The 25,806-nt window shown below is 36.2% G+C and overlaps 1 protein-coding gene across 1 annotated transcript in view; it reads right to left on the reverse strand.

Moving 5' to 3' along the window:
• Positions 1-25,806, reverse strand: part of KCNH8 (potassium voltage-gated channel subfamily H member 8) — a 229,748-nt gene that overhangs the window by 23,102 nt on the left and 180,840 nt on the right. Inside the window, exons 9-12 of the mRNA XM_050891094.1 lie at positions 24,567-24,764; positions 19,882-20,081; positions 17,593-17,842; positions 12,843-13,057 (exon numbers count right to left, since the gene is read on the reverse strand). Of these exons, the coding sequence (XP_050747051.1) occupies positions 12,843-13,057; positions 17,593-17,842; positions 19,882-20,081; positions 24,567-24,764 (863 nt within the window). The remainder of the gene's footprint in view (positions 1-12,842; positions 13,058-17,592; positions 17,843-19,881; positions 20,082-24,566; positions 24,765-25,806) is intronic.

A 25,806-nucleotide genomic window follows, 5' to 3' on the forward strand; every position in this document is an offset into this window, starting at 1 on the left:
GAGGTGCTGTGCTGGTTTCTGATCTGCTAAAACCTTCTATTTAGGGCAACACACTGGTGTAGCCTTCTATGAAAAGTTTTTTTTTTCTTCTGCAAAAAAAAAAGAGGATGCAAAATAGCTCACATGCTAGTCTTTTAAAAAGAAGTACAACTCTTAGAGGATGTGTTTTGCTGAAACAAAACCACAGGTATTTCCCCTGCCAAAAAGGAATTAGGATTCCCTTTTGGAATTAGGAATTAGGAAAAAGCCAAAAAGACTGATGTTAGCATGAGTTATGTGAAATACTGTCAAAGAGGCTAATTCAACTTTTAATTTCGGCCCTGGTGTCTCTTTATGTCTTGTGAAACCAGCTACTAAATTTAATTTCACAAGACAAAACAATAATAGATCATGTACCAAATGCAGACTCATATCGAATTCTTCCATGTACGTAATCTCAAATCTATAATCTTGTAATTGTTTAATAAGTTAATATATAGAGCTTAAAAATTCAGTAATCTTTATCATTGCTTATTACAAGCACAAAAAGAACATTTCCCCATCTGAAAACACTGGTGATTTGCTGTCGAAAGCCAATGATCTGAAGATTTTTCCAGGGTCAAGAGACTGTAGTCTTTAATAGAAGAATCTCTACCAGGAATTGTGGCCAAACAAGGCAATTAGCTGTACAATAATTCAAGATTAATTCCAATGATAAAACCCTAAAAAGAGAAATATAGAGATGCAGCTAAATTGGAGTTAATACATTAAATGTCCAGGTAAGTAAATTTGCATTTTTGGGCTCAAAAGGATCTTATCAGCTTTTACTGGCCTGATTCCTGTTGCCTTCACAGGAAGTAGGAACAAAAATAGAAACATAATTTTGCTGACTTGCTTGTAAGTCTTGGGTTCTAAAATATATGAATAATTCTTTGTGTCTGAGGAGTCAAAAGGACAAAATACACTTTCAGGAAAGGATTTGAAATCAAACTAGAATATTAATGTTCTTAGCATTTGGAAACAGGAAAAACCCATTTAGGAGCTTTGGCAGTGTGGGGGAAAAAATGAGAACGTATGCCATATGTCCTATTCTTTGCAAATTTACTGTATGGAAATGGAAAAGATACAGGTACATAACAAGAGATTATTGTACCACTGAAAAGCTTAATGTCTCACGTGTTCAGGCTTCAGTTTTCCATAATCAGGAAATTTTTCAATGAAATATCACAAATCCTTTAAATCACAGAGGACTCAATCACTCACAAAGAGTTTCTCAGGTTAGATATAATTGTTTTATATCTACATTTACTGAGCAATTTACCCCTTCTTCTTTTTCTTTTTTTTTTTCTTTTAAGACTTTCTATAGTTCATTGGCTTGTTCCTATATTTTCTCAGGTTTATTCTTATCTCTTTTCCTTGCTTAATGGACAGAAAAAGAAAATGTATTTTGTGGAAGCAGATGCTTTCAGCATTCTCTGATCCTACTTACAGTGTAGAGTATATTGAATTAGCAGCAAAAGTTGAACAGCAGATCTATCACCAGTATTTTATCCTAGGTGACCAATAACTGTGAATTGCCATGAGCTCTGCAATCTTCGTTTAAGTCATTATCCTATATCATTCCTATCTTTTGAATAAATTATTGTAGCCTGCGAAGTTAGGACAAGTGTTCAATAACTGGCTGGTTGTGGTTAGCTTTGGATAAGTTTTTTTGCAAATGAATACTTTCTTGGATTCAAATTTCTCACATGAGCTTTTATATTTAGTATCAAAAGTTTACTTTTCATATATTTCTTTAAAACCTGGATGTTAATTTCACTGCATTCATTAACAAAAACTTTTAATTACACTTTGATTGTTTCATTAACAATACAGTAGCTATTGCATTTTGTGTTGAAAAGATGTCACAGAAACAAAAACTAACTTCTCTGTCCCTTGCTCCAAATCAGGAATCGAATAAATGGTAAATGTGGGTGGTATAATTTGTCATTTTTCCTTCTATATTCTTACCTCCCCCACCTCAAAACAGAAGAAAATAGGGTCCCAGACTGCTCTGAACATACATCTTTCATAGCAAACCTGTGCCAATAGGAATTAAAAAAAATTAAGGAAGAGACTGTCTGTAAGGTCAAAAGAAGACAGGAAGGAGGAATTGTTAAAATAGACAATAGACCTGGCACTGACTGTACATTGCTCTGGCAGGTTGCATTTTTGGAAAAGCTTGCAGGTTACTGCAGACAAAAGTTACAGTGGAGAAAACTTTTAAATATTCCTACAGTTTGATTACAGTCGCATAAAGATTTACATAATATTAATAGAAATTACAAGGAATGCTAACAGCTTTCAAAGCAATAAAACTTATATGCTTAACTTCGTGCAACTCTAAGATTTCACACAGACTCATAAATATTTGCAGGACTGGCCCAGTGGATTGATATCCAATTAGGCTTCTCAACTCGAGGCTGTAGATACTGTGGAAGAGCTGCTTTTAAGTTTGTATTGTTAGCTTTATCTTTAAATGAAACTTCATACTACTTTTTGTGTAAATATGTGTATCTAACTTCAGAGAGGCTCTTGAAAAGAAAAGAGGAAGACAATGAAGTGGATCTTGAAAAAATATTCTCCCAATGAATTTTATTACCTGCCAATTGCCTATTTCCAAGCATCCCCAATGTTGCCCAGCTGTTTTGTTAGTACTCAGAGCCCAAATCAGTGGGACGAGTGTTAATAAGAAGTGAGTCACTGAGGACAGCAACATATCTGCGGAGAATTTTTCAGAAAGTCCAGCTCTGTCTGGGTTTTAGGGAAAACCTTACAAAGAAGAAGGCAGGGACAGGCATAATCTGTTTCCTTATTTTAAAATCTGGCTTTTTTTCTCAGAAACATTTCCCCTAAATAATGAATGTTTTGCTTTTTGGATGGCAACTTGATCAGTAGGTTAACATCTAGTCAATTCTCCCAGAAGGAAAAAAAAAGCAAATTGAGCACACATCTGGCTCCTAGACATACTCAGAGTTAAAACTTTGGGGAAGACAGCAGATATACAGTAACTGTGAAAGCAATTTGCATGATTTCACTTCAGGGCAAGAAGCCATGTCCTGGCATGTGAAGATATCAGCAGAAATCTAAGTATATAACCTTGTTAAGTAGGAAAGCCATCCTAATTTCCTTCCCCTGAGATGCAATTTGCGTTTTCTATATATGTATAATACAGAAAAGCTGAGTGCGTAGCTTTTCAGAGCTCTTGGCAGCTTTGTTACTCAAGAAGTTCTGCATAGGTTAGAAACTAAGACAACATGGACACTCAATAAGTGAATAAAATTGCTTTAATTTTTGAAGCACCATGATATAAAACCAAACCCAGTGTCAGAGAAATCCAGTATCAATTTTGCTGAAGGAATGAGCATAGTGTGATTATTAATGGAGCCTGTCCCAAACACTTGCTATATATGCAGTACCATACTGTATATACAGTATATATGTATATACTGTATGTATATATTTGTTACTACAATCATGTTATTTATCACAGCATTGAAAAAATGATCTGTGTGTCAGGTAGGAACTACGTTTTCAGCAGAACTCTAGTTACATTTATGTAGGTAGGTTCTGTAGCTCTGGTTTTAGAGAGTGAAGGTATAGATGATTAAAAAGAATAATATGCTGATATATTTGTTTTTATATCAGCAAAATATTAGACTGCATTTGTATATAAATAATTTTTGGTTTTCATTTTTATATGCTTTCATATATTTGAGCAGAGGGGTGAGTCTAGATGATCTTCAGAGGTCACTTCCAACCTCAGCTATTCTAGTATGCTATGATGTTTAAAAAAGTTGCACTAAAAATGTTAGAGCTCGGTAAAATTGAGAACACATACTTGTATCCATGTAGAATGCCTACTTGATACACAAGTTGCACTGATTATAGACAGTTTGCTCAAAGACTACATCATACTTAATTTCACACATTTCAGCATGTATCCTCAGGTTATAATGACTCTGCAAGCAACACAGGAACTTTACCATATCAGCCAGTCTGACATGCTCATTACATCTCAAAGTAATCTGTGCCTTCAGAACTAGTGTTGTTATAGAAGAAATAGTGGTATTATAATTTGCTTCATAAACTAGTCTTACTTTAAACAGAATAATAAAAGGATAGGTTACTGTAAGAATGCTTCTAAATTTAAGGCTACTATGTGGTCATTGCTGTATCAATGCAAAATAAAAGCAATTATAAAAAGAAAATAATCCACCCCCTAAATCCATACCATTTTAAGGTTAAGATATATTAGGATTAATTTTATTTTCCATTTTTTCCAACATAGAGACAAAGACATAACATTAATATTGTAAAAGTTACATTATCATGTTTCCTAAGGCACAGTGAAGCATATTGGAAAAAGTTATCATCTAACATCCCTATGTAATTAAAATAGAAATATGGTTAGATTCCAAGGCAATACTCTCTGAAAGCCAGGAGCTTTTCCTGGCTAAAATTCTGTTTGACACAGTGTTTTATATCCTCCTCATACCACAGTCTAAAAACATCAGTAAGCTGCTTTGCTAGCCTGGATTTTTTTTTTTCAACATGTAACCCTCACGTTAAACTTTATAATCTGATGCAGAATGCAATAATCCCAGGAAGTGAAATGAATGAGAATGGAGAGTGTTCAAAAGGACTCAAAAGCTAAAATTAGAAGAAAAAATTTGTCACTTATTTAAACATTTTAATTCTAGTTACTATGAAAATTGTTTGCATTTGTCAAGAAAGTGCTAAGGTCCGATTGTGAAAATCCTAGTTACATACATGCATTGAATCATCTTGTTATAAATATAGTATAACTAGTAATCATAATTCCTGTCTCTTAACCCATTCACAAAAGTAAGAGTGACCACAGGGGTAGGAATTTTGGGATGGGTCACATATATGTAACATATTCCCAGACAAAACTAAATGAGTTATTTCCCTCTCCTCCCCTTTGGCCTCTTCCACATCTTGTGGGATTCATCCTTACAGCCAATTGTCTACTTGTTTTAGGTGTAAAATGGAAAAGACTTGTAAAACCACAAGAATTAATAAAAAAAAGATAATGGAAAAGATGATATAACTGCATCAACAAGTTGTGGTGGGATGAATCTTCTGACTGGAAAATGACCACAAATCAGAAGAATAAACTATTAGAGAGACAAACCCAGACAGTACAGGTGGCTGTGTGTTGTTATTTTAAAAAATATTAGAGTGACTGAAGGCTACAGGAATGAAACAGGAACATACCAGTAAAAAAAATTCTTCAGGTAAAGATACGAGGGAAGAAAATGAAAAGACCACCAAGCCTGCAACAGAAAAGGCATACTAGTCTGTCCTTTCTGAATTATGTGTTTCCTTATTGCATTGTTTCGCAGCGGTGTACCATATTGAAGGATATATTAGAAACATGATAGTGAGATGATTATCTTGAGGGGTACTGCGTGAACTGATGGCTCAGAGGCACCACACATCATACTCACCAATGACTGCAAGCAAACAGGCTTTAAGAGTTAGCAGACAACAAAAAGGAGTGAAACCTGGCTCCCACTATAGCTCCAGGTGAGCCCCACTCCCATGCTAAGGGAAGCAAATAATCGGCAGGTTGAGGGAGTGGAGGAAGGACTGACTGTAACACTGCACAGGGAGGAGGCTATTGCAGCAGAATCAATCGCCTGAAACGAGCATCCACCTTAAATAACCAAAGATCCACCAAAACGTGCTTACTGTCATGAATACAGGTAGAAGACCTGTGAAATATCTTGCAGAGAGCTAGATGACAAGGCTCGTTCCCAAACTGCATGTTATTCATTTAAAATCAGAAATTAAGTGTAAAACAGGTGAAGGAACAGCTCTGGTTTTTTTGCCAGTGGTCACGCCCTTCTACAGCTGCACAATCCTGTTACTTGTTCCATAGAAATACAGAAGTTGAGCTGTGTAAGTGACCTATGAGTGCTGCTTTGTTCAGCAATAGGGTAATTTATTTTGGGAAGATAGACAGGGAGAGAGAGAGGGAAGAAGGAAAAAAATTCCAGATGGTCCTAGAAGCATGAACAAAAAATCTGAGTAGCTTGTAAAATCTGAAAGAGCACTCAGCAATATTTCAGAGCAGCACTGACTGCGGAGTAGTCCATGCATAGAGGCAGGTGAGAGACCTACACCTAGATGTGAACACATCAGGAGTCAAGTCTCAAAGTTAATTGTATGTTCATGGTTTTTAAATTATTTTATTTTTTGATAGTATGAGGAGCACCTTCATTCCTATACTATAGTCGCTGAGAAGATGAGAAGTTTGCAGACTCCATCTCATATCAAAAGAGGTATAAAGGAGAAATGGAAATATGATGGCTGACAGGCAGAAAGCAGTGGATGCACAGCCATCAGTCACTTAAGATCTCTAATACAACAACGGGAATTTGTTCTGTGTTGCTGCCAAGCGCATGTGGACTATAGAGAAACATAATAAACAGGAATCTAAGTTTTTTGGTTTTGTTGTTTTGGTTTGGTTTTTTTTTTCCCCCAGAATAATCATGCAGGTAAAGTATTGGACTTCCATTGCTTTAGGTGATTTATTCACTTCTATATTCCACCTGTTGTAATAATTCTTGTATAGAAACACAAAAATTGCCATTGACTGGTCTCTTGTTTTGCAGAATTTATACCTACTGTGCCACAGACAATAAACACCAGTGAGTTACACCTGCAGCAGTAGTACACGATCTCTGCCAGATGAGCTATTGACAAAGGTGGGTGCTTAACTGCATGTAAGTTTGTTTAAAAATGACAAATTTTCCTCAAAGTTATCTGACCCCACTCTAAATGTCAAAGTAGGGCTTTTTAACTTTTCTAAGGTAAGCCACTTCTTTCTACACAGCTGCTGGGTAACAAGGCAAAATCCTCTTTTCTATTAAAAAGGTGGTTGGAATTATTCAGGAAATCTATGGAAATTATTTATTATAAAAAATATTTTGCAACCTGTGATTGTCCTGCAGTGTACAGGATGAGCTATGATCTACATTGGGGTGGAGGAATTACGACTAAGTGTAGCAGTGTAGTAACAGTTGGTTTGGAAATTAATTTTTTCAATGCATAGGCTTTATTATAAACACATAGGTAATACCCAAGAAATAGGATTTTTGGCTCTGAAACTTAAACACATCAATAAGTAATTACGTGACTGAAGTTTCTGTCAGCTTTTCTTATCTTACAACACTTGCCAAAATTAAAAGCATCTATTTCCCCCAAAAATACTTATTTTTTCCTTAATATCTATAGAATTACAAATAGGATAATTCTGATTTGTTTCTTTAAAGCAAAATACTATTTATTATGCAGATAATAAAGATGCATTAAAAAAATCAGAAATGTCATGCTATTTCCATTGCTGATTCATAACAGATAATCAAATATGTAACAGATAGAATTCCTTACTAGTTATTACTATATTGGAAAGCAGCATTCATAAATTCAACAGACCTATATTATAATATCTAGAAAAAGCATGACTAAGAGGCAAGGATGAATGTATGTCAAATACCTAATCTACTAGCTGAAAACCAGACAGTGGCTAGGCAGACTTTCAGCTGAATTTTGTGCTTGCATTCAAAATATTTTTTGCTGTCCTTTTTTCTGCCTATAGGAGCAATACCACCAGTTGGCACAAAGAAAAGTCTAGAAGTAAACCAATTAAAAAGAAATAAAGTGGAATCACATATATGCTCTTAAAATACTTGTTTAATGTTTAGCTGGAATGAACCAGAAAACTCAGCATATTTTAGATTAGAATTTGTAGACGCTTTTCTTCCCAAGCTGTGCCCTCTGCTGTATGCTCCAGAGTTTAGAGCTGTTTTCACCTTTAAGAACAATGGGTTTGGCCTGTTGTCAGGTTTCCCAGTAGAAAATGAGGACCATCCCTTGTAATTTGTCTGGTATTGCTAATAGCAACATGAGCTTTATTATATTAAAAAAACCCCACAACTCAGTCATTAAAATTTAATAAATTCTAAACACCAGCCTCTCCAAAGCACAAGAATTAAACTCAGTTTTGTCAGACAATGCCTTTCTGGGGGAAAAAAAAAATTCTTTGTTTTTATTGCTTCTTGGTTGCCTTTTAAAATTTATTTGTCTGTTTATTTATTTTATTATCAAGAGGCCTGGCTAAGCTGCAGTAAGACTCAATGTTCCCAACTGGAGGAAGAATCTACCACTTTTCATGTGCAATATTTGTCATTATGTTTCATTTACACTGCAGATGCACTGAAGGAAGCAGTCCTTCCCCCTGCTTCAGAGACTGAGTATTTTCATTTTAAAGAGAGTAGCTTCTCCTCCTTTGTGGGGAGGGGGAAAGGGGAAGGGAAGCTCTTATATGAGGCAGAACACTACTTTTAAGGCTACAAAAGGAAAAGTAGATTATTAATTATGGGTCCTGTCTACAAACAAAGATTTTTGAGTCTTCAGAAATGTCATCTTTTCTTTTTGAAAATGACACATATTGATAGAGCTCTAGTGAGTCAAAGATTGTGCTTGCATGGGTCTTATCTTCCTTTGGGACTTCATTACAGCTTGAGGGATGGCATAGGTGTCAAGGAGGCCTCTTGTTCTTTGTATCAGTCTGGCTGTAACCAGCCTTTGGGGTTTTTTTTGATGAATAATGATGTCTACACTGTAGACAATTCTGCGTGGACACAAGAACTAATCAGAAGCAATAAACTGTTACCAAGCCCACAAAGATATTGTGCAAATATTTACCTATTCTGAGTTTCTCATAGGATAATTCAGAGTTATGAACATCTGCTACTGCTCTCCAAATATATAAAATAGCACATGTTTTCCAGGGCTGGTGGGTAGCAAAATCATTTCCAGTTTCTTTCATATAATTGCATTATATGTTGTAGGAACCTTCTGATGAGTGCTTAGCTTTATCAAATCTGATATCTGACTCTCTCACTGCCTGCTATATATGCAATCTGTAATATATAGTGCAAAATGATATAGGTGGGGTGAGGCGGGTGTCAAAATCTGTGTCACTTAGCAAACTATTTCATGACTATGACATCATAGTCACAGACCTAGAAAAATCAGTTGAAACACCTGAATGGCTGAATTGTTTTAATGTCACAACTCCAACTACCAAACAAATTAGCTTTTTCTAACTGTCCTCAAATAAATGAGTACATTTACAAAAACAGTTTTGAGTTTCTTGAGCAAAATGCAACACAGAAAGCAAAGGACAGAATACATATAATCAACATAAAGACTTTTTTCCTAATTCATGTCTCGCTGTGATGGGAATATAGAAAAAGATGGCATAATAGCACTGCCGGTGTGATTGCACACACATTAATGGTTATAATCATAAATCACTTAACGATTGCTGGTTTTAGAGCTATCATGAGGAACCATTGAAACTTTATCTCCCTGTTTTTGTGTCTTTCTGTTTCTCTATCTGTTACTCATTAGAGGCTGAAATAGTTACATGATTGCCAGCTCCTGTACTTAAAATCTCCTGAGCTTTTCTTCCAAGATTGCTTTAACAACACTTTCAATCTTTCCATAACCAGACAGCTACAGTTTCTACTTGTTACTACAGCTCCTCCTTGTTTTACTGGAAAGTGACATGGCTATGGAAGTCCTGGAGCCTTTTCCACCATTACACTTTACTTGGATTTTAATGCAGATGGAGCACATCATTATATACACTCTTAGACTTGCAAATGAAGCAAGAGAACAAATTTAAAAAATTTTCCTAGAGGTTTCTGTGTGAGTAGGGTAGATACGTGATCTAGGGCTAAGTATCCAACTTCGACACTCCAGGATCAGGAAACTCCCGATGACTTCTGGCCCTTTTTGGCCCACTTGCTTTTAATTCAGTTCAAATCTCTTATTCAATTTTGCGTGCAATGAATAGTTCAAACAGCACAAGGAAGGGGAAAATGGATCACCAGGACTGCATCTTTCTGCAGCCTCACCTTTTTAATGCTGGCTTAAAGTGTTAGGAAATCTACAACCTAAAGCAGTTTTGGTGGACTGTGACTGAAAATGCAATAATATTTTAGGTCAGGACTGAAAGGCACTTGGCAAGTCATAGTGGCGAAATTCATGCTATTTCACCCTGCAGTTCACCTGATCCTAAATACCGCTACTGATCCATTTTCAGAAGCATTAAATTCACATTCAGTTGCAAATTTGTGGTCATTTAAAATACCCAAGGAAAAAAAGAGTGAGAAACTGACTTATTCAAATAAATCAATCTACTGTTTAACTATGGAAAAGCTCTCCAAACTCAAAATTTCCATAAAGCTGCAGAAGTCATAGACACTCGCGAAAGTAAAATCTCCCTGTCTTAGGGAGAGAGAGGTCAAGATACAGCGTCACAGCTGCCAAACTCTCCCATAGCACCATTCCCAAGAAATAATGGTATATATATATATATATATATATATGTAAAAAAGTCATATTTTCATACCCACAAATTGTACTTCTGAAAACCTTCCTACTATTCTGTGAGAGTAAACCCTCAGATAACTCTCAGATTATTTCTGCTTGCAAATTATATTCATGAAGACATGGTACTTTCTAGGTGAAGCAGAGCGAGTGGTTGACCAGGCACACTTGCTACTGACACAGATATCTTCCCTTATTTGTTGAGCCCTCGTTTTGTGGTGGTAAAATTTTTGGCCACCTTATTCCTGCTCTTTATCTTTTTGATAATTAAAATGGTTGGATAAGAAACGAGATGCACCTGACTGAGGTTAGTTCTGCTGCAAGAGAAATACTAGTGAAGAGCATAGTTAACCCAAGGATGTAGGAGAAAGTGACACTACGATAATCTGTCTTGGATTCTCTATACTTGCCTGTGACACTGGATGCTACCCAATGTCAGGATCTTTTTTTGTTTGTTTTTTGCTTTAATTTTAAGATAATGGATTATACCATGAAAATACAGTGTGTATTCACAAATGCTGTAAATATTTTCCTCTTTAAAGCAGAAAAGGTGCTTGGATATGTCCTGCACTGCTTTAAATCCCATCCTCCACAGTGAGTGTGAGGAGGCCTGTTTCCTGTCTGTGCACTCACCTTCAAGGCTGGTGTAGGCTTGCTTTCAGCAGAGAGTCTGTACATCACCCAGCCCACTCTAACTGGGAAGAGTTGTCCCTGATTTTATAAAAGCTGAATGCATATGCAGCTGAGATGGTGATCCCCAGATTCGTCATCATACAGAAAAGCATGAAGCAATACATTGTGGGGGTTCATCAAGGTCCATGACAAAACTGGAGAAGACCATGCAGTCAGCTACAAACCCTATCTTTATATGGAGTTATACTCCTTTTCAGATTAAGCGTTCCTCCCCAAGGAAAATGTGTTGGTTATACAAACTAATCTTCAAGCTCTCAGAACAGATGTGTACTCTCTCAGCTGCTGTCTTCAGCAGCAGGAAGTTTGGGGACATTTCAAGAGACAAACAAATGAGATGCCTTGGTTATTTTCCTTTCTACAAGGTTGCTTTTATATTTTTACACCTTTCTACTGCAATTGTTTATAGAACATTGCTGCGGAAACACTGGTGCCAAAGTACACCTACTAAGAAACTTACGTAGAAAAATCAGCCTATATATCACATTCATTGGGTGTTTGAGCTGGAAAAGGACTTTGGCCCACTGTTCTTGCATGCATTAGAGCAGTTCTGTCAGCCTAGAGGTCCCTCAGGCCAGCAACACTCTCCATGGGTGACTACTGCAGGGCAGAACTCACTGCAACCTTCTGCACAGAAACACGTGTGAGGGCATGAGCAGGGAAGACATAGTGCTGGAGCGGCATGCACACAGGGCATCCACTGACACTTTTCTTCACAAACCAGCCAAGCAACTGGCCACTCGTTGTAACAGTGAGTGCCTGCCTACGCTACATGGAGGATTACAGCCACACAGGGTGTGGAGTTTTTAAGCTCTGCAGCTCTTTGTGGTGTCTGCCCAAACAGATAACTGTTTTTGCCCTTTACGCTTCCTTGGCATTACATTCGTCCCCTGTCTTGATAGTATCCTTGTCCCCAGTCACATGCTTTCAGTGTTACTTCTCTCTGCATGTAAGGAGAAGCACAATACAAAGACAAATACTTGAAATGTTAAATACCAGCCTGAAAGTTTGGCTATCACTATCTTCGTATGCTCATATGGTTAAGACAGAAAAAGAGAGCTGTCATAAAAGCTTTTCATTGTTAAAATCTGAATATATATATTTGCTACATAATATCAGTGAAAGTACTTTGGTAAGTCTATACTGAAGTCTTTCAGCAGTGCTTTATCTGGAATTTCTTGTTGTTTTTTGACATTCAAGTGCTCATTTAAATGGAAAAATGCATTTCAGTTGCAGTGTGATGAGAAACAACTCTTTCTCATTTTGAATGTGTGTGACGACGTTCTTAACTACAAAGTGATAATCAGTGATCTATGAAATGAACGTTCATTAGGCTGGCACATGAGCTTCTAGAAAAGGTATGGTTAAATACCTTTATCTGGACACATGCTTTACATAACTGTGAATTATTTTTAAACATAAGCAAAAAAAGACAAAATATTAGAGAAGAATGTTCTCTCATAGATGATGTTTTCTATGGAAAAATGAGAAGCAGAGAACATGTTCACTGTTTATGATCTGATCAACTGATAAACAATTCATGTAGGTAATGACTGAATTATCAAACAAATGGAATGAGCGATCCTTTTAATGTAACCTGTGTATTATTTCTTCACTGTGGCAAAATTATGAGAACTGGCTAAAATATGAGAAACATCTTAAAGGTAACAATAACTGCAGAGACCTTTAAAGATACTTACATCACTTTCATGGCCTTCTCTTAGATTGTATGTGAGATCATGCTGTATGTCTTCAACAAACTTGTGAGCATACTCTGGGTAAAGGTCAAGCACTTCAAAGAGACCTTTGAGGATAATGCATTGGAGGTCACAGTACGTTAGAGCTTTAACATCTGCATTTGTTTTAATAACTTGATCCCTAATGGATAGGTTTGCTCCAATTAAATCTCCTTTACCTAAAAGAAAATATGAAAATAATCATCTTCAAAGCATGAATTCTTTACTTCTTTTTTGAATCATAAATCTGTTTAACATAATTGCTAAATCTTAAATCCCGTTATTACCACTGCATTGTTTAATTAATAACATTCTAAAGGGTCTTTGACTAAAAGCTGTCTTTTTTTTTTGCAGGTGCAATCTTTTATGCATTTAATTGGAGGTACAAAGACTAATTTCCAGACAGGTGACTACCTGATTTAAGGGAGCAATCAAGAAAATACATATAAAATTAAGATTTACACTAGTAATTAATAGCAGGTGTGATTTTGTTTTTCAAAAAGTGAACATTATGTTTCTAGCTTGTTTTTTTTTTTGTTAAAACAGACAGGTGTTAAGATAGCATTTTAACAATGACACGATTAAGTGTAGATCGTCCATTCAAATGACCCTTTTACTTAGAATTTGGATTGCGAAACATTCACAATCTATGATAACTATGGCTGCATAGCTACACTTCATGATGTTTCTATCTTAGTTGTATAGACTATTAATAGAAGTGTAGCTCAACGGCACTTCTGTCGAAAAAAAAGAATGAATTCTTAAACCATTATATTTTCATTTATGGGCAAGACTGCCTTAGATGTATTAAAAACCACAACTGACTATATATTGAAGAGCACAAAAATTTTGTAATGAAAAGCTTCCATAAAAATTTGATCTGATGTATAAAGTCCAAAGAACTGTCATTGAACCAGAGATCTTCCCCAAAGGTTAAAACAGATAGTCTTTGTTAAAGACCTGGACAGTGTGATGGAGTGCATTCTTTGCAAGTTTGTGGGCAATACCAGATTGGGGGGTGGTGGCTGATATGCTGAAGAGCAAAGCTGCTATTCAGGGGGACCACAATGAATGAGAAATGGGCTGACAGGAACCTCATGAAGTTCAACAAAACCAAATGCCAAGTCCTGCACTTCGGAGGGAGAACCTCCCTGCAGCAGTATGGGCTGGGGACCCACCAGCTGGAAAGCAGCTCTCTGGGAAAGGACCTGGGGGTCCTTCTGGACAACAAGTTGAATGTGCACCAACAACATGCCCTTGCAGCAAAGAAGTCCAAGAACCTCCTGCACAGCATTAGCAAGAGTGCAGCCAGCAAGTCCCAGGAAGTGACTGTTTGCCTTTATATGCCACTTATGATACCACATCTGGAGTACTGTGTCCAGTTTTGGGCTTCCCAGTACAAGACAGAATATTGCCATACTAGAGTGAGTCCAGAAGAGGCCACCAAGATGATCAGGGACTGGAGAACATAATGTACAAGGAAAGGTTGAAAAAACTGGATATTGTTCCACCTTAAGAAGAGAAGGCAAAGGAAGGGTATTATTGCTGTCTTCAACAGCCTAATGGAAAAGTGTAGAGAAAACAAAGCTAAACTCCTCTTCAGGGTGTACAGTGCGACAAGATGTACCGGGCACAAGTTGTAACAAAAGAAACTGTGATTAGAAATCAGGAAATGAAAGTCACCATGAGGCTGGTCAAACAGTGGGACAGGCTGCCCAGAGAGGCTGTGGAATCCACCATCCTTGGAGATGTTCAAAATATGCCTGGACATGGCCCTGAGGAAGCTGAGCTAAACTGGCCCTGCTGTAAGCAGGTTTAGGTTGAGTGGCTTCCAGAGGTCCCTTCCAATCTTACATTATTCTGTGATTAATAAGTAATAAGTGAAGACTGTAAAATCTGAAAGTCCACCTGGCATGTGATTCCAAATGGATATTACACAGGAAATGGTGAACTTGAAGGGTAAGTTAAATTAAGCAGCCAACCATCCCTGAAGCTACTTATATAAGATAATTTTATACTTTAAAATACTGCTTGTAATATTTCTATTTACATGGAGCTTGAACAACTTTCTCAAAAGAGCTTATTATAAACCCAGCATAGGGAGGGATTTTCTTTTATGCTAGGAATATACATACATTCATACTACTTTGGGGGTTCTTAAAAATTGCAATTGGTATAAATGAAAGCTAGTATTAGTTTAGGGAAAGGTAAATCTGATACATGACAATAACATTTGTCATTGCTCATCAAATGATGCAGTGCTTACATAATCAAATATAGTGTAAAGCTAAGCAAAAATTTACTTTTACTTTTCATTGTAAGTATCAACAAGTCTTTAGATTTTGATTATATTGAGCAGAGGGCTGGCAATGTTAATCTATTGCTGGTTGTGCAAATATGGACAAGAGAAAAAATATTTCAAAAATACCCAAACTGATCTTTAAATATCTTAATTAGAAACTTTTTAGGCATATAAACAGTATTAGTATCAATAATGCATAAATAATTTGGAAAAAATGTTAGAGTTGTATTTGACTGTAGTTACAGCGTTTGATGAAATGATGTCAGCCTGAAAGACACTACAATTGATCTGGTAATGCTAATGTATGTTTCTTTTCAAATGAAAATCATGTAGCAAAGGCTGTAGGTAGTAAGCTGAAGTTTCATGTAGAATTACTGCAGCAGTGAAATGATTGTACCTTGAATATCAACATTTGTTACAAAACCAAAATCATGTAAGTTATTCTTAGTAGCTCTTTTTTTTTTCATTGGAGAATAAACTTATTTATCAATGTTTATGTGGACATATCTCTTTGTTAATATACCTGGGACATGCAGTCAAAGTTATAAATTTCTTCTCTTTATGGATAATTTTTAAATCACTTATGGCTAATATTTTTAAATTAATCTAAGATTTTTGCTCAAACAGTACATAACTGTTATATTAAAACGTATTTTTCTATAAAAGATATCCTAACTGTCATTAGTAGATATCAAGTAATAGTCTCAAGAGGAACCAAACAGCTGTATTTAATCAGAGCATTTCATTGTATTGTTGCTGTATTGCTTGTTAGTGAGAATGGTTCAGTAAACAAAAACTAATCCACTAAAATTAGAATCATGACAGAATTATAAAATAGTGGTCTGGGAACTGTAAGTAACTCAGCATTGTTACAGAAAAAACTGCTCTCTTGGCTTTACATCACATCAGTAACACAGTTTCTCATAAGGACCTACAGGTTTGATGCATTCACCTTGTGGTGGTCTTAATAAGGTTTAAATGATGAAGCTCCCATTCACTGTAAAGAAACATTATTTCATTGTATTATGTTTATGTTTTTGCATTACGATTTCATTAACTTCTTTCAGAAATCCATTAATCTTTTCTTGTTCTCATTGTCACCATTACACAATGATGCTTTCATTAACATTTTCAGAAGTGCCTGAAAATGGAATCATTAATGAAATCATAGTTCCAATGGGGGCAGCTCTTGACCTTTTGCTATATTTAAGCTTATGTTTTTCTAAGCCATATTTTACGGCTTTGATCTATCTGATCCAATAAAATTGAAGCATTTGAAAACTTCCTAATTACAAATGAGTGATAGAGTGAGGTGGACTGTCAGTCTAATGGAATTAAAGAGTTATGAAACAAATAGGACATGTATCACATTTACGTTCTAAAAAAAGACCGATCAAATGCATGCTAGTAAAATAAAGGAAATTCAATTACAGAAGACCAGAAGCTTGCATTATCAGCAGTCTAGTGCAATCTCACAAAACAGGAAGGAAAGCAAAAAAGGAAATGTTCTTTTTAACTCTGCTTTATAAGAATATTAAAAGTTATGAGAAAGAAGAATATGTTTAAATCTAAAGAGGTATTAAAATCATGATAAAATAATTCTTTACATTTAGAGTAAAATTTTATGTTTTACTTTATCAAAATACTTTATAAACATTAACTCAGACAAGTATAATCATCCTTTAGTAGGCATTAGATTGAGGCCAATCACTGAAATTTACAGATAGAGATGCTTAACCCTAGATAAGTCAAAGCAGTCATCTAGCAAACAACTACTAAACAAAATTTATTAGAACAGAACTTCTAGCCTTTCTCTGTTCTAATATACTCAGATGACTGCTGGCAGCATCAGTTAACTTGAAGAAGTAACTCTTTGGGGAGCAGAGCCAACAATGCTTGTTTTTCATCACATAGATGTCCTGCAAGGGGTGTTCGTATGCATGCATCAAAGAACGAGAGTAGGCTCACACTGCTTTCTTTCGTTTGGGAGCATTAGTGGGAGCACTGCCTGGCCACTAATTTTCACGAAAGATTTGGTAACTAATAACCAATGTCCTTTGAGGTGTCAATACTGACATCAAATTCAGTTGAAAGCAGCAATTTGTATCAAAAGCTAGCAGGTACCTCCTTCCATGCAAAGGAGAGAGAATAAGTACAGGAAAATCAGGATACAAGTGAAATATTGCACAGCTAACACTCTAGCAATTGAAAGCTCCTTTGGGCAAAAAATAAGGAATTTTTTTTAAACTAAAAAAAATTAGGGATGTCCACAGAGTATGAACAGCAGGTTAAAATCGGAACAAATTCTTTCTCATCAGACTACTAGGACTCGCTAAGCCATCAGCTAGTAGTGAAGGTCCTCCTACATTGGAGGACCATTCTTTCTCTTTGAAGCTATAATTATGAGCATACCAAGAATCGCCAGCACCGTGCTGTCCTTCAGGACTTCCATGGAACCTGAGCACACAAAGTAGATCGCTTGCAGGGCATCTCCCTGCCGGAGGAGGTATTCCCCAGGAGCACAGAAGGAGGTTTTGATATGCAGAGACAGAGACCTGAGGCAACCACGGCTGGCACACTCGAAAAGGGAGAGCTGCAAAATCTCCTTGTTCAAGTGCATGGTGATGTCTGAACGCAGCTCGTCCGGGAAGTCTTTTAAAAGCTGTCCAAAAAAAGAGAAAAAGGGGCGAAAAAGAGAAAAAGTGTAAAATAATTTGTTTCCTCTTTTGCAGAAGTGATCTGATTTAGTAGTGCTGCACATGTCGTACTGATGCAAAGATTTCCCTTTGATTTTTCTTATCCTCTTGATAAGACGTGTGCTAAGTCTTAATAAATCTTTACGCTGATAAACACTGATAAATTCCAGGAAAAACATGAATAAAAATATGCCTTTATACAAAACCAAGAAAAAATGTCAACAACACTGTGTGTAGGAATTCCCCCTAATGCACAATTTAACCTTGTCCAAGTTCTTCTCAGCTGTTAGAACACAGTAGGCCATTCAGGTATATACCACTGTATACACTGGCATATACACTGAAAACAGAGTGAAAATGAACTTACTTAGTTTAGATTTTCTTTAAAATGCTTGTATAAAATTCATCAATAGGCTATATTGCTTCTTCTATGGTAAAACCACTGGAAGAGGGATAACTCAAAAAAGACTCTAAAGCTTTTTTTTTGTAGGGGTTTGTTGTTTTTGCTTTTGTTTTTGTTTTTAATAATGCAATTGGACACTGAAGGAGAGGTGGGAAAGGAATGGAGACAAGGTGCATGTTCAGTGGAAGAACCTATGGAAACTAAAAGACCATAAGGTCTTCCTATTTTTCCTTGGTCTTAATTTTAGGCAAATTCCCAATGTAGTCTGGCCAACACTTAATGATATCTATATATGTTTTACAGAAGATCTGCTGCAGGATGGCAAAATTGAGAGAAGCATCTTTCTGCTCAGAGACAGTCTTCTGAGAATGACATATAACGGCTCAAATCATCTTTCCTTTTGTCAGGGCACCACAAATTTCGGGTGGAGCTTTAAAAAAATAAGTAAGTTGTTTCAAGTGTCAGTCCCATTGATGCAAAGTATACTGCCTGCCTACGGGCAGAGCTCTGGACCATGCAAGCTGCAAGCCCACAAGCATAGTTTTCTCTGTAGTTTGAGGGGATCTGGCATCTGAGCAATGCAATCAGCCAACACTTGTCCAAGTAGGCTTAGACAAGGCAGTTTGTGGATGGGAGACAAATCATGAAATACTGATGGTCTCTCCAGAGGCTGCTGTTGTAGTACAGCCGTCACTCACTTTCAGGGCAACTAAAGGTACAGAAGGTACAGAAGCTGAAGGTGATCCTTAACCAAACCTAGGATAGCTTTGACGTCTAAGTGGTTTTTATACCTGTGTAAATCTTACTAGGCTCCTTCTGTTGCTAAGATGCTGTTGAAAATCCCATTCTTTGTGCTGTGCACACCATAAAGAATTTATCAGGAAAAGAATGTTCTCAAACCCAAATCTTTCTGCTTATTTCCACATTATCTTTAGAGGCCACTGAGTTTTATAATGACATATATAACAAGAACTCTGAAGGGAATGGTTCATTCAAATAACACTCCAGCAGAGAGAAGCCATTATTTCTCCTGGAGTGTAGTAATACATAACCTGGATAAGTCATTTAAAACAAGCAAGCAAAGACATGACCAGAAATCTGTCTTTTGATTTCGCTCTCATGTTACATTGTGCAATATTTAAAAATACAGGGAAATGAATAATATAAAAATTCAGGCCAAACCACTTGTTTACAGTATTGCAAAGAATAAAAGAAAATGAAGAGGGGAGGAAAGGGCAGTAAAGAAGTCACTCTTCTAAAAAACACCTAAAAAACCCAGTAGATTTTTTCTTTGGTGAAAGGCAAAACGGCTCACTGGGGTGTTTCTGCTGGCATCATCAAAAAGGTTTCTCATGAATGCCTCTTCAGCTTTTGAGAATTATGAAGGACTTCAAATTTTTAATGTATGATGTGATGTTCTAAACTAGATTTTTCAATAGCATACCCTTTTCCTGGGATAACCCAGCTTTATTTTTAGACATGTTCTTTTTTATATGTAACTTCACACAAAACACAGCATCACAAATGGAAAATTACCCCGCCTCCCTGACTCTAAGTCCATAGTCAAAAGCATCAAACACACAACCTCCCTCGTTTGGTTACCTCATTGGAATCAATTCCATTATTGACAGACCACGTGGTTTGGAAATATTCAAGCATCCTTTGCTTTAGCTGCTGTGGCAGGTGATGGACCCGTATGAAGTCCTTCAGATCCTTGGTTCTTGTGTGATAAAGGGACCATCTGGAGTACATCCTCTGAATTATGGCAGTCACATTGCCAAACACCAAGGCATGCATCAGAGCTAGGGAGGACAGAAATTATGTGCAACCTGGAGTGACTTGTTGATCATTACAACGTAACACAGAAAATAAACAGGATCTTCACAGAAAACCAGTTTTCTGATTGAGAGATATAATAAAACTTTTGAATATAAGACTCCATGAGTAATATACAGTAGTATTCATATGATTATTCATTTCCTTTTATTGTGTCACTAGCAGTCACAGTCATGGGACAGGGTAGAACCACATCTGATGCTATCTAGTCAGGGTACCAACTATTAATCAGTATGAAAACTAGACTCGAAAGGTCAGTTAACAACTACATAGAAAGTAATAGATTTCAGAGAACCCATATAAATAAAAACTGTTACTAATGGGGACCACATGTAGAGGAATGAGATTGAAAACAACATTTAGAGATGTATCATATTCTGGGGAATAAGATGTTAAAAAAAAAAAAGACAAAAAAACCCCATTGTAAAGAAGAAATTCAGGTTAAAAAAAAAAAGATACATTCAAACTGACAATCTGATTTCTTACGTTGCTTGAGAAGGTCAAATATGGTGTGAAATTGCTTATCAGAAAGTTCTGACATCCTGGAGTTTGTCTGCAATTAGAGACTGGCTTGAGAATAAAAAGACCAGAAGCAAAATTGAAGAAATGCTTCCAGATAGAGGTCGTCTGGGTTTGTCTGTGCAGAAATGTGCTTGCTGATTATCAGTGGGAAAAATCACTGCTAGATTGTCTGTCATGTGGTATTGATCTGAGGTATATAATATACAGATTTACAAATTGTTTATTGAAAAAACTATTAAAGAGCTTGATTATTACTCTCAAGGGACATCTATCTTTATAGTGCTTGAAAGAAAGCAGACAGACTCCTCAGAGTGGCAAAAGAATTGGTTTATAAACAAGACAAATAAGATGTTGACCTTGTATGGCAATTTACAGAAGTCCAGTGTGAATGAGGAGAGACAAGGGGGAATAGGAGGAGGAAAGGATGCATTTTGGTGGTTAATAACACTTTTACATGGTAGAAACAGCCAGAAAATTCTTCAGTTTGGAGTGCTGAAAATTTTTACAGGCTGAGTAAAACACAAAGGAGCTACTAACAATATCTATGTCTTTATTGTGAAGGGAGTGCACAAAAACAGATAAAGCATTGCAGTGTGATGTAGTTTCACAATACAGTATGCATTCTTGTAGAGGTGATTCAATGATATGATTAAATCAATACAAGTCCATTAGTAAAAGAAGCTAAATGAGAAGCAGGGCAGAAAGAAAAGGATCAAATGTGAATATTAGAAAGAAAAGTAAGCATAATTGGAAATTTATTTCTAAGAATAATCAGCTGGATCAACTAGGTGTTGTTCCTGATGATGCAGTGAATTGCTAAATCATTAATGTCAGAAGCTTGGGCAACAAAATGTAAGGGACTGCTGTAATGTTAGATACAGGATATTATAATAGAAATATGGCAGCTAGGGCTGAAACAATTCAGCCAGACATAGCTAAATAGGCTAAAGAGATAATGTAGCCTCTTTAAGGATGTGATAATCAGTTTAAAAAGGGAGGAGGGATAAAGCATTAGGTGGTGTACGGATGCATATGTAAAAATCACATGCAATGTAAGTATCCGAACAGGCTCCAAGGTTAGGAGCTGGACAGTGTAGAGATCTCTGCGATGTTATTACAGGCACAAATATCATCAAGAATGTTATTATTATGGGAGAGTCTCTCTTTGCATATGTACATTGGAAGACAACTGCTACTGATGATGACAAGCTATTCCTGGCTGTGATAGGCATTAGATTTCTTTATCACATAATCACAGACCCACCCTACTTTCTGTAAGAAATCTATTAATCCATTCTCTAAAACCAAGTGGGACAAGTTAAAAACTTCTAGGAACAGTATTTCATAAAGTGGCCTTGATTTTAATGGATATTCTAAATTACATTTTTGTTGCTTAGGGAACAGAGGAACACCTCTGATTCCAGAAAGGTCTGGAGCTACTAGAATGGACCTCCAGTCTCATAAATAAAAACCTGCACATTCTTTGCTCAAAGAACATGGAGAATACAAGACAGCATGTGATATGGTCATCTGCAGGTGGACAGATCTGATTAATATTTTACAGATGCTGGGTATTCTAGGAATTCTGGTTGAATTTTAATAAGTAACTTTTCTTTCCAACTTTAAGAAGAAATACTGTATAGAATAAGATGTTTTATATTCACAATACTACTTGTCTTAAATTGTAATTTCAAATTCAGACAAAACAAAAATTAATACCAAGAGGCAGGCAATAATCAAACAAGAATATTATAAGTTATTTATCTGTTAAATTAACACTTTTTTTTTTTTTCCTGGCTTCAACTTTCTTTAAGGTTGCAATAAATTCACTTCATTCTTTCAATTTGCAGTGACACACATTAAAGAGGTACAGACAAACTACTGATAAACTAAGTCACGCTATCCATTACACCTGAAATTTCATAAACTAATGGATTGTTCTAAAAACTGTAAAAAACTTACATCAATTTTTCTCAAGACATCACTTTCCACTGGGGAATTTTAAAATTAAATATCAGCCAAAACTATACATCAAAATGTATTTTAAGAAATGAAAAGGTATTATGCCCTAAAGTATACAGACTAGTACTTTATTCCTAATAATTTTCTGAGGCATTCCCACCAGTCTGCGCTGTATGATGCTAACTCCTTCTTCAAGATTCCTTGCTTTGCTGATTTTCTTAAATAGCATCTGAAATACAATTCCTCAAGAAAATACCTGCAAACCAGCCTGCTCTGCTTTTTTACTTGGATATATCTTGTTCACTGGACCCTCCCAGATGTAAAGTCATTATTCTACCTGCTTGCCTATGAGTAACATTACCTTTCAGTTTTCAGTTCCTTTTTACTACATTCTGTTGACTAGTTCGTCACAATTTATTCAGTGTACAAGCATATTAGTTCTACCGCTCAATAATATAAGAAATGAAAAAGAAATTGCTATAACTGGACTAAAGAAAAGTATAGGATACTTTTATATTCTACTCTATTAATTTTGTGAAAGCTCTGCCATATCAAAGTGAATTAAATTTTCATCATTGCCTTACACAGGATACCTCCTGATTTCTTGATAGAAATGAAAACTCCTTCCTTCATTCCAACAGATTTTATGTAGTGAAAGGCCCAAAGCACAGAGACCACATTGTATTTTAAAACTATAATTTTATGCTACCAGCAAAAGCAATTAATGAGCTGCTTATGTTTTTCTGACATTGTCAAAATCAAAATGATATCGTTCTTGGATGATTCATTGTATTATTGCCACTCGTTTTCAGGACTGGGAAAAATGACAATAATTCATTGAGCACTTTTTATACCACTTGATGCTGCAAATATATAGTTTATGGGTCATTTGTTGTGTTCCCTGGCTTTCAAGTGTCAAGTTGCCAATTTATTTTTGCCCAGGAAAATTTATGCTGCAAAGCTGGCAACCGGTGTCTTACTGACTAGCCCTGGAGAAATACTTACTAGTATTCCCAGAACAATTAGGCAAGCAGAAAAAAAAATGAGGGGGGCAGTACTTTGACGGTGATTTGGTCTTACCCTTCACGCCCACTGTGACATCTTTGAGTTGTATGATATACACACTATGAAATAGCACAGGTGATTTTCTTTGGGAGGAAGATGTGAAGGTAAAGAGAGAGCTGCAGGTACTTTCATTAGTGACCTTGGTTTACCAAGCTCTGCAGGTGCCACCAGCTCACTGGTTGTGCCCAGGTGCCTCAGCAGAAAGAAGGTAACCATAAATGAGCATATGGCTTTCCCCAACAGTACAACTAGGTAATTAACATAAATAAAAATACTACTAAGAGCTCCAAATATGACAAGAATATTGCATTTTGATTCTAATCTAAAGCAGTGATGTGGTAAAATTTCCTTAGTGATAATTAAACTGCTTTTTGTTTATGATAGAGTCACCTATGGCTCACCAAACAGTCCTCCTGGCTCTGTCCTATCTCTGTTGCCTTCTCTCTGGGCTGGTCCTTCAGATGAGGATACGCACCAGCTCACAGCCAGATTCACCGGTGGGCTGCCCACCTCCCCTTGCCATCATTCCCAGGGCTGCTGTGGGGACTGAACTGGAGCTGAACATGCACCTATTACCTGGCTGACCGGAAAAGTGCCTGGCATGCAACCAAAATCCCCTGGCACATGGCTGGGCCACACTCACTGACAATAATGTGAGTTTACATTTTACTGGGTGACAACTTTCTTTTGTCATTGTAAGTGATCAAAAGGTTAGAAATATGTCTGCTTAAGAGAGTTTATCTAGTGTAAAACCAACAAAGTTATTTCCTTCTTTTGCCATTTTAAATAAAACTTTTTGTTGTGGTTTTTTTTTTTAAAGAAACTTAACAAAATTTCAGCCTTTATTTTACTTGTCCCTACCCCCCAAAAAGTTTTACATGATGCTTAGCATTTGTACTTACCCCCAATCAGCATTGTGCAAATGGAGAAGATCTTTTCAGCATCCGTATTGGCTGAGACATTTCCAAACCCAACACTGGTGAGGCTGCTGAGGGTGAAATATAGGGCAGCTATATAGGCACTTCTGATTGATGGGCCTCCTAGTGTATTATTCTCATAGTAAGGAGACTCAATACGTTTTCCTAGCTCGTGAAGCCAACCTGAAAAACAAACCATAAAAAGAACTATTAAGGAATACTGACACTATGAAAACTACACATTCTGTAAAACAAAATAATTCTAAAAAAAAAAAATTATTTAGAAGACACTGCATTCTTCACACAATTCCAAGAATAAAAAGAACATTAAACTGTAGGAGTTTATACAGCATGTTAAGTATTGTGTCTCTGGAGTATTTATTTTTATGCATGATTTTTTATGATAAGAACTGTATTTCTGTAAGGAAATCAAGTGTTTTTGAATTACATATTACAGGTCTAATTAGATAATTCACAAAATCCATTAAGGCACTGAAAAGAAAAAAATCATCACCTAATAACACTGCAGCAAGAATGCAACATTGATTTGATTCTTTTCATTAATTAATGCTTGGAAAGCTTTTTGAGATTCTAAAACTAAATTGTTATAATAATAATTACATATTTAGAGCTTTTTACATGTTTCTTTTTACCATAGAAAAGATCCAAACAACTAAACATAACTTACAAACCAGAATTAATTTTCAAAAGATGCTTCAGTAAGTATGTTCTAAATTGTTCATTTAATCTTTCCTTTCATTTTGCTAAACGAGTCTATGTGTGCTAGAAAAAGTAGAATTAGCTACTGCCTCATAGATATTTAAAAAAACCCCAACAAACCACCAAAAAACCCCAAAGCAACAAGCCAGGAAAAAGTATGCAGTTCCTCTTTTGGAAAAGGAAAACAAACAACCTGAATGAATTGCAGAAGCAGAATGCTTCACAAAAATCAGGATAGGAAAAAAAAGATAAAAATCAATTTGTGTGCCCAGTTTTGCCTGTTATGCAGTTTGCTTGGCAGACTGGGTATCTTTCCTGGATATTCAGGGAGAACCGCCAAAAGAAAATATTCCTGGCAGGCAGAGTTTTATTTTAGAAAAATTGGTAGGGGGTCCCCCTGTTGTAAGCCGAGACCTGACAGACTGAATCACCTCCTGAAGCTTATTCTCTCTCCACTTCAGTCAGCATCCATTTCTTCATTTTGGATGAATCCAAGTAGGAACTG

Source organism: Gymnogyps californianus, chromosome 2 (genome assembly GCF_018139145.2).
Source record: "Gymnogyps californianus isolate 813 chromosome 2, ASM1813914v2, whole genome shotgun sequence".
In the NCBI taxonomy this organism is placed as follows: domain Eukaryota; kingdom Metazoa; phylum Chordata; class Aves; order Accipitriformes; family Cathartidae; genus Gymnogyps; species Gymnogyps californianus.